The sequence below is a fragment of the Eublepharis macularius genome, chromosome 19 (genome assembly GCF_028583425.1).
Source record: "Eublepharis macularius isolate TG4126 chromosome 19, MPM_Emac_v1.0, whole genome shotgun sequence".
In the NCBI taxonomy this organism is placed as follows: Eukaryota; Metazoa; Chordata; class Lepidosauria; order Squamata; family Eublepharidae; genus Eublepharis; species Eublepharis macularius.
Window position 1 is genome coordinate 675314 of NC_072808.1, and position 10045 is coordinate 685358.

The 10045-nt window shown below is 41.4% G+C and overlaps 1 protein-coding gene across 1 annotated transcript in view; it reads left to right on the top strand.

Annotated features, from left to right (window-relative positions):
• Window positions 1–8782, top strand: part of SUZ12 (SUZ12 polycomb repressive complex 2 subunit) — a 29246-nt gene extending 20464 nt beyond the window's left edge. The window contains exons 11-16 of the mRNA XM_055003591.1: window positions 1974–2065; window positions 2450–2593; window positions 3056–3213; window positions 4764–4962; window positions 6018–6097; window positions 6477–8782. Coding sequence (XP_054859566.1) covers window positions 1974–2065; window positions 2450–2593; window positions 3056–3213; window positions 4764–4962; window positions 6018–6097; window positions 6477–6825 — 1022 coding nt within the window. The 3' untranslated portion in view covers window positions 6826–8782. The remainder of the gene's footprint in view (window positions 1–1973; window positions 2066–2449; window positions 2594–3055; window positions 3214–4763; window positions 4963–6017; window positions 6098–6476) is intronic.
• Window positions 8783–10045: the final 1263 nt, after the last annotated feature.

Sequence of the window (10045 nt, forward strand, 5' to 3'; positions counted from 1 at the left end):
ACGACCTGAGCTCTGAAATGGCGAGGAAGGAGCCACCAATGTCAGTGAGTGGGCGGGTAAGCTGGGCGAGTGGAGTGCCCGTGTTGCCTGCAGGTGACTGGTGGGCAAGTGAGAAGTGGAGAGGGGCTGTTCTCCCCACCCCCCCGGTGAGTATCACAGGTCCCCCCCCCCTGTACACTTTAACTAACAATTGTTCCTCTTAGAACGAATGGGGGGTTTAGCAGGTAAACTGGCCTGCTTGGCTTGCCTGTCATTCCAGCGCTTGCCAAACACTTGGGCAGCTGGAGTGTCGCTTGCCCTTCCCTTTTAAAGACAGGTGGCTCAATAGAAAGGGATGTATTCGCACTCGCAGAGAATCGGTGCCTTTGGCCATTTTCCCTCCCTGAGGGCTGCAGGGACCTTTTCGCTGGCTGCTAACTGAACTAGTCCAATACTAACCCCATCCACGGCCTTGTTTGAATTCAAAATATTACAGGACAAGTAGAACTCGCCCTGCTTTCCCAGGTGTGCGGCGTGGTGGCCCTCCTGGGCATTGTCATTTTACGAGCTAGCAAGGCGTGAGTGGTTGTGTGTGCGCTGCCGCTTGAATGCTGAAGAAACTAAAGGTGAAGGGCAGATGCTGGAGGAGAAAAGCCGTGGACCATTGTACAGGATGCAGAGTGAAAGTACTTGGATTCTTTAAACATCTGTCTTAGTACTGTTGACCATGATTACTTTCTAAAGTAGGCTGGTACCCTAATGGCTCAGTTGTGTAACCTGCTATGCCATGCCAGCAGAAAAGCACTTGAGGTTCTCTGGGCAAATAATAGTACGCAAGAGCACATAATGCATTGCTAAGAGCCTCATTGTCAATCCATGGTGTCCCGCGGGCCTGTAGCAGATCTTTGTAAAGAATGCAGAAGTAATACGAACAAGCCCTGTTTTCCCATTCATATGGAGCATCATTTTAAAACTTGTAACAGCCGTGCATACCAGTGCAATTGTTGGCAGGAAGGGTGGGTTTGCACAGAAAGCAATCCCACATGCCAGGCCTTTGATGTCACTTTAACTACAACAGTACAACCAAAGATCCCACGGTTTCAGCTACAAAGCAGCTTTATAGGATTGATTTGTCTTACGATAAAATTGTTGCCACATTTTGAAAAGTGGTGGTTGACTCTGATATATATATATCCCAGAAGTTGCACTGGTATTGAGTAGTTAGATGGAAGTCCCTTTCGTTCCTGGAGTGGGGCAGCAGAATGGACATGAAAATGACATGCGCTTGACTCAAGTGTTCATCACTGACCTTTCAGCTCACTCGTTAGAAAGCACTGCTTGAAACATCCACTTGTTTTCTAGTTCAGGGTGTGGTGATTGCTTATTTTTCTGACCTGTTAGGTGGATCTTGATAATCACGGTATATTGCCATGCAGATTGGACAGAAGAAGTGACTTACAGTGAAGAAATCTAATAAGGGTGTGTGTGTGTTCGACCTTAAGTTAATCCTCTTATATACCCCTTAGGATCTAGCGTGGTGTAGAAGCTTGAAACAGGGAGACCGAGAATCAATCATAAATTTTGCTGGATAATCCTGGGCAAGTTGCCATGTTTTATCAGACTTGAATGAGATAATGAGCTCCTTGGATGACCAGTAGGATTCAGATATGATACGTACCTACATGTGAAGCCTCTGTGCGTTTCCAATATTAACATAATTGATGTTTGATTATTTATTTGGAAACAAATCTAGTGACTATGTCCAGTATAACAGATTGAAACTCATGCTAAAAGCTTGATCTGCGACACGTTGCCTTAGTTCGGGCAAACATCTTGTATTCTGAAGCTCCGTGTATTACGGCAGATTCAATGAGGTTACTCAGTTGCATTTTTGCCAGAATGATGGGGCCTCTGCCTACAAGACACTGGTAAAGAGCCATGTACCGACTGCATGAAACAGCGGCACAGTTATTGACATCCCTGTTCACTTCCAGCTGTGAAGGAGTCCTTGCCATCAGATCTGCAAACAAGGAGAGAGAGAGATGTTTCAAATGAGCCGCGGCAGAAACTGAGAATATTTTATCAGGTATTGATGATCTAATGTTTGTAATCCTGTTTTTTGCAAGCCTTTTTGTTTTTCATTCTCTGTGGAAAAATGGGGAAGCATTAGTCCATGTCAGTCTCATGCTATGTTTGACATATATCCAGCCATCTCACATGTTAATGCAATGCCTGTGGAATCTTTTAAAAATTAGTATTTTGGGATGTTAGATGGTCCACTTTGACTTCTTTAGCTTGTACTACTTCGAGTGTCAAGGCTTGCGAGAGCATTGTGGCACCTAGTGTAAGATTTTATGGGATTTTTAGAGGTGCCTAAAAACTCACTGGGAATAAAGGTCCATTGATTAAATACAAGTTTCTTTCAAGTACATACGTTTTGTGTGTTAACACAAACTTCTGTTTGCACCAGTTTCTTTACAACAACAACACAAGGCAGCAGACTGAGGCGAGAGATGACCTGCACTGCCCATGGTGTACGTTGAACTGCCGCAAGCTGTACAGCTTACTCAAACATCTCAAGCTTTGTCATAGCAGGTTCATTTTCAATTATGTAGTAAGTATTCTCCCCTTGATATTTCTCAGTGTAAAACTTTTCAAATTCTGTGTACTGTGACACTGTCATACCTGTTTGCGTTATATAATTTCTGCACTGTCAGAGGGTCAACTTTAGACAGATGTGGTATTCCCAAACCAGGCTAACAGTACACAGCTGCAATATATAATAATAGCGCCTGTATCACCTTTTTATGTTGCCAATTGTATTTCAGTGATAGCTTGAAAAAATTTTTTGTTGATCTTTGTGTTGCAAAAGGACAACATTGGAAAACTCAGTTTGTTTGGAGTGTTTTTGAAAAAGCTTCTAATGCGATTATTTATGTTGCAGCTTTAGTATCCTGAGGGTTTTGGCCAAGCGAGTAGAGTTTCAGTAATCCATGTTTGAGAGGGAACAGGTGGGGAAAGAGCCAGTGCCTGACTGGCATTACAGTACTTATTCTGCAAAATATTTCCATTGCAGTATCATCCAAAAGGTGCTCGGATAGATGTTTCTATCAACGAGTGTTATGATGGCTCCTATGCAGGGAATCCTCAGGATATTCATCGCCAGCCTGGGTTTGCCTTCAGCCGTAATGGGCCGGTCAAGCGGACTCCCATTACGCATATCCTTGTGTGCAGGTAGGTGGGAACGTGGGGTTGCTCTGGACACGTATACAGTCCTGGATTCATCAGATCCTCAACTGGATCCTGTCCTCGCCCAATCACTTGCACATTTTTTAGGCAGCCATCAAGTTTGAGGGAGATCCATTCATGCTCCTCCCTTTTCCCTCCTGTTGGGTGGTAGCGGGGGAGGGCACATGCATATGCGTGAATCTGCTATTTGGATTCTTGAGAGAACTCGGTTTGCAGACTTCAGTTTTGGATGCTCCTTCTCCCAAGTTTTGTCCCATTGCTGCACTGTAAATGAAACTTTTCTCCCCTCTTACTGTGGAGGTTAGTCTTAATTTCACTTCATTGGCTGGCATATGTGCTTGTAAAATGAAGTCAGGGGAGGTGGACGTTCTTGCTGCTACTACTTTTTGGTCTGCCAGAATGGGCTTGAGGCAGGTGAGGGCCCCAGCCAGTGCCGGAGTTCTTTTTGGGTGGAGCATTGCGGTTCGGTCAGAAGCAGAGCCCTGGGCATTGCCTCTTTGGCATGGCTGCATCTAAATAAAAACCTCAGGTAGGTCTAATTAAGAATTTAGAACTGTGGTCAGCATAAAACACTTGAACTTTATCATCTGTCTTATTAAGTGATTAAAATTCAAGGTTTAACGTACTGGCCAGAGCTTCAACATGCATGCCTCTTTAGATATTGAAGGAAGTATTTTCAGAAACTCAAGCTACCACTTGCTGGAAGGAAAAGCTATCTTTAATATTTTATTTATTACAGTGAATTACTGGATACAGATCCCAAAATAGTATGTCCCAAGTCACAATCCTGCTGGGTATTTTACCAATGAAAACTGAAGTTAGTAGCCCTAATAAAGCTGTCATAAAACTCACAGCATCCAATAGAGTGTAGTAAACTTAAGTGCATATTACTGTAGTGATCAGAATATTAGTCCTATAGCTATGGAATGTGTTGTGGCCTTTTAATTTTGGGTACCCAACATGCTCTGTTACCAGCACAGCACTACTTTATTTTTACAGAAAGGATGCCTAGCCTAGATTTTCAACATGTGTCAGGCTCAGTAAACACTCAGATGATATAATGCTGTATGCAAACAGAACACTGTCTTCGATTCACTGATAACTTCCATGGATGAAAGGATATTTATCCATGGAGCATGACTCCCACACATGCACATACGCACACATCCTCTGAAAGGCTGCTTCTGCAGGACAAGAGACCCCCCCCCCCCCCCGCCCAGCTCCCAGGAACAGAATGAGGGTGAAGTTGTAGCAGATCTACAGCAAAAAAAATCACTCTGTCCACAGAAATCCTCGGTTGATTCCAAGCCACTTTCCAAACTTCAGTTGGTTAGGGTTCCACAAATACTTACTAGTCTTGAAATAAATTTTTTTGATGTTGTTACTTATTTCTATGGGTAGGTTGCTGCTGGAAAGCGGCTGTAGGACCTGAACTGAAAAGCATTGCCTTTTGGTGCCATCTAGCTTGTTATTCTGTAGATTCCTTCTGAATCTGTATCTGTACCTGTTAGATGGGTATTCATGTCTCTTTCCAGACCAAAGCGTACAAAAGCCAGCATGTCAGAATTTCTTGAATCAGAAGATGGAGAAGTAGAGCAACAAAGGACATACAGCAGTGGACACAATCGGTTATACTTCCACAGTGATACATGTTTACCTCTCCGTCCACAAGAAATGGAAGTTGATAGTGAAGATGAAAAGGACCCTGAGTGGCTAAGGGAAAAAACGATCACGGTAACTATTTGAGTACCTCATTGCGGAGTACGGTTTCCGCAAGTGTATGTTGAACACATGATCAGTGTGAATGAGCCGCTTCCCACACCGGACCCCGGGTTCGTGTAAGACAGACAAGCGTGGGAAAGCAGCCTTTCTTCTGCTCTCCCTCATGGGGTTCAGTAGGTCCTTCTGCTGTGCCTCGCTTGGCCTGCAGAAGGCTGGTCATGAACCCAAGGATTGTGGGGGTGGAGGCAGCGGCAAACGAAAGGGAGGCTTAAGAAACAAAGCAGCACTCAGTCATCCTGCAGACCAGGCGATGCTGTGCATGCAAATGGCAGCAGCGCCTTGTGTGAGTCAGCAAGCAAAATTAGTGGCTGAGGAACGGCGAAACATCAGCATGTAGTGGCTGTGATACTATTATGAGAACATGCTCCAACTTGTTGCTGAGCTAGAAAGCTTTCGAGGAATTCTCAGTTTCTTGAGAGGTTTCATCCCTGAGAAGTTTTACGGTCAGATGTCATCTCTCTAATTAGCTTTCTAAACTTCAAAAGCCATTGAAAAACTCAGCCGGTATTGAAATATTGAGTGGTGGTGGAGAGTGCCCTCAAGTCAGAGTTGACTTATGGCGACCCCTGGTGGGGTTTTCATGGCAAGTTGATGGTTTGAGAGGTGGTTTGCCATTGCCTGCCTCCCCAACCCTGGTCTTTGTTAGAGGTCTCCCATCCAATTACTAACCAAGGCCAGCCCTGCTTAGTTTCTGAGATCTGACGAGATCAGGCTCACCTGGGCTATCCAGGTCAGGGCAAAATATTGAGTAACACTGGTAAAAAAAAAATTTCACAGACTGTCCACTTACCTTTATATAAAACAGTACAGACCACTTAAAAATGGAAGCTAAACATAACAGTAAGAATTAAAGATAATAGATTTGCTTTTATACAATTGTAGCTATGGGGTCCTGGCTGAATAGTACTCTGTTGACTCTGGAGAAACTGTTACGACAGATTAGCACTGGGGAGGAAAAAATGAATAAATTGTGTGCTAAAGAAACTTAAATGGTTGTCTTGCTGCAGCAAATTGAAGAATTTTCTGATGTTAATGAAGGAGAAAAAGAAGTCATGAAATTATGGAATCTTCATGTTATGAAGCACGGGTATGTTAGTAGAGCTTTAAATTACATTTCACAATCCCACTTCTTAGTTTGAAAATACCAGTATGGCCACTGAGTTGGATCCAAAACTGCCCATTCGCAGAAAAAGTTCTTCCATGATCAGAAGAGCGCCTTTTGATCCAACCTGTACAGTTGGAATGTACAGATTTAAATGTTTTCATGGTTTTTTATATGTATGTTTTAATTGCATACAATTTAAAACAAATTGTATACATTTGAGAAGCAAATAATTTTCAATAACATGTCTAAACAGAGTGCTGAGAGGAACTTACATTCTTTTAAAACTTGAAAAGCCCAAAGAAACTTGTTTTATCTATGAGCATAACTCTGTAGTGATATATTTTGTCTTTTTATGGGACAGGTTTATTGCTGACAATCAAATGAATCATGCCTGTATGCTGTTTGTTGAAAATTATGGACACACAATAATTAAGAAGAACTTATGTCGAAACTTCATGCTTCATCTGGTCAGCATGCATGACTTTAATCTTATCAGCATAATGTCAATAGACAAAGCTGTTACTAAGCTTCGAGACATGCAACAGAAGTTAGAAAAAGGAGAATCTGCTGTTACTACAACAATTGAGGAGCTTTGTGAAGAACAAACTGGGACAACTAACGGCTGCAGTGAAACTAGCATTAGGGAGAAAGCTTCAGAAATGGATAGTACCTTGGGCATGACCAAACCGAATAGGAAACAGAAAATCTGAAAGGAGGATTGAAGGCCATTCAATGGACATGTATTGAAATGATGACATTGTGAGAAGCATGAACTCTGAGGAATTGAGTAAGAGACACAGGTTCCTGGTGGGCACTGCTGGAAACAAAGGGTTTCAACAAGGGATAGTGTGAATATGGTTCCTATTGAGTTAATTATGCAAGTACTACATGTATATCAGTTCTAGTGATGTAATGACAATACTCAAAGTTTGAGCATGAAGAGCAATACAATTTTTGGGAATTTTAATTATGAACTGTACTGAATTTACATAACTTGAGTATATGTAAAACAGTTTTTATATAAAGATTTTTTGCATCTGTACTTGGCTGTCTTTCCTACCATGGAGTTTAAAAAATTGGGGAAGGAGATTGGGACAGTTTATGCTTTTATACTTAAATTCTTCAGGTTATCTTTTTATGGGAAATAATTTACCATTCAAAGTTTAACTTGGATCTCTTTTTTTGTTTTTATTAATGAGTGTCAACCTACAGCTTGCAAATTTAAAAAACACATTTCAAAACATTCAGATGTAACATAGCACTTCTTGTTTCACGCCTGTTTGGAAAAAACCTTTGCTTTTTCTCATTGCAGACACAGAGAATATCATTTGAATTGCCAGTAGATTGAAAGAGTTTGTGGGTATCTCTGATCACTGAGTGTACTAGATCAAATCTTTAATCTACTTCAGCAGAACTGCCTGGTAGGGTCTAGGCCTCTTTCATGGCATGGCATCATGTTAACACACCTAGAGGCTATAGTAGGCAGTGTTTGGATCTGTGCTTTTTTGCCTGTGTACAGTATGGAGTTGATTTGAAATGGTTGGATGCTACTTTTGAGGGGGAAATGCACTGTAAAATTGGACCAGAAAATGTGTTGCACTTCTTATGCAAGTATTCTGTGATGTATTGCATTCAATACAGATGCTAACTAAATGGTTTTCCTGCAGTTTTGCGCTGCTGTGAACACATTTTATGCATATGTTTACAGATCTTTCTTTTTTCCAATGGAAAGTAGTTTCACAACTGGTATAGTATCAGCACCAAGGGTTTATTCCAGCAAGCACTGTGGTTGAGTGACATCACCTCATTTTTTATTAAGTAGTTCATTTTTCATATTCTTTATTTATAAAGGATAAATTGTGTAAATACCGGTATTTCTATTTTTTTTATTTCATTCCATCACCATGAGAAGGCAGTTCCCTATTTTTTTTGGTTTTGGTTTTTTGTTTCAGTTTGGGGGCTGAGGGGAGGGGAAGAAGCTTTCTAGTGTGGGTTTTTTCCAGAAATTTATAAAATTGTAAATACTGACTTTGGTCCCTAAAGATGTGTTTAACTGTGAGACTATTTAACTAATGGTGTGGATGTGATTTGTCATCCAGTATTAAGTTCTTAGTCACTGATGTGTCAATAGGAAAGAGGGAAACTGCAGCTTTCATTAGACTTCTTGATTTGCCTGCTCCGAGTGGTAGCAAACCCTAATTACACCTTTGAATAGCCGATCAAGCATTTCTCTTGGGCTTTAATTTGCTAAAGCTGTGCACATATGTAAAAAATATATTTTAGGAGAGACGGTAGTTCTAGAACTATTGCTTACGTCACTTCTTAAGCAGTCACGCTGTTAATGCTTAAAAGGAGGCTAGCGTTGTTTGCACAAAAAGTTGGTGACCCCCAAAAACTAGTAATGAAATTACTTCTGTCCAGTTAACTTTGTAATGTCATGTCAATTTATAATAAAAGCTGAGAATCCCTTTGTTTCTATTTATAATAAAGATGGATTTTCTATATGTATCCTTAATAAGACTTTGAAGAAATCATGTAAACTGGGTGAACATTTGAATTGAACAGTAGATATAAAGAAACAATTGTTTAATGGACCTTTTTGTTTTTACATTAAATGTTTTATTTGAAATTGAATTTTGTACATAAAGTTCAATAATATAAAATCTGCCAGTGTTGTCCTATTTTTCGTGTATAGCCAGAAAAATATTTTGTGTGAAACAAAGCTCTGGTTCAGAAACAGGCACATGAATGCTGTAAGCACTCAACAGTAGTGAAAAAGGAACAGAGATGGAGCAGCATTTGTAGAGCACCTCTCCTGAAAGACTGCAGACTTTTCAGGATTGCACTAATTGAGTTTACTTGATGGGGCATGAATAGGAAATCCCCCCGCCCCACGACCCCCTAAGTTTCCTGCCTCTTGATGTCTTCTATTTCTCCACCCGTTACTGTGTTGTGATGCTATATGGGAAGTTAGGCTTGCCTGCATAGATAACTGAATTTACTACTGTTTTTAAAGAGGGGTACAGTGTTACGGCTTACGCCTTCGGACAACTTGGTACAGGGAGAACGAATGAAAACGGGATAGCGCCTGAACAGTTCAAAGCAGTTAAAGCCATAAATGCATTTCTAAATTTGCCTGTGCTGTGAGGCTCTTTCCCACATGCAAGTGAGTTTGTTTATTCAGTAGCATTACTACAACTTTAAAACAGCCTGATTTGTTTTATCCACTCCTAAGAATAAGATGAAGATGCTTTATACAGGGTCAGTCGAGATCAGTATCGTCTTCTCCGGCAGCAACCCTCCCATGCCTCAAGCAGAAGTATTTAACATCACATAGGACGTGATTTGTTAGCTGGAGCCTGGGATCTTGGGCATACGAAGTAGCTGTTGTGCCGCTGAGCTCTATAGCCCTTCACTGGCAAGTGGCGGAGTGAACGTGCTCTATAGTCGAAACTGCAACAGGTCACTGCGGTTCTTTTATTTTGCCTGGCTTATTCACTGGAGTTTATTGCCTGGCCCACCAGAGGAGTACAGAGCAAGGTTTTTTTGAAAAAAAATCATTAACATTTGGAAGACCTGGTATCTAAACTTCTAAATGACTCCTGAAGAGCGCTGCTTTAGTATCAGTGCTTCTTTTTATGGAAGCTGCCTGTGGTCAGAGAGACAAAGAACCCAGAAATGCCTTGTTACTTCCAGCTACAGACTTTTCCTTTGGAAAAAGTACTGGAGATACAGCCTCTGTTATTAGGTACTATTTTCCACTGGTAACCCTCATGGATTAAAATGGTTTATATGCTGCCGAAAGACACATTGCAAGTGAACTGGGCGAAGGCTTTTTGTAAAATGCGGGGGGGTAAACAGGGCCTCCCTTTTTATTTCAAAAAATAATGTGCCCCAAAGCAATGAACTTTCATAGCTGGGGCGGGGGGG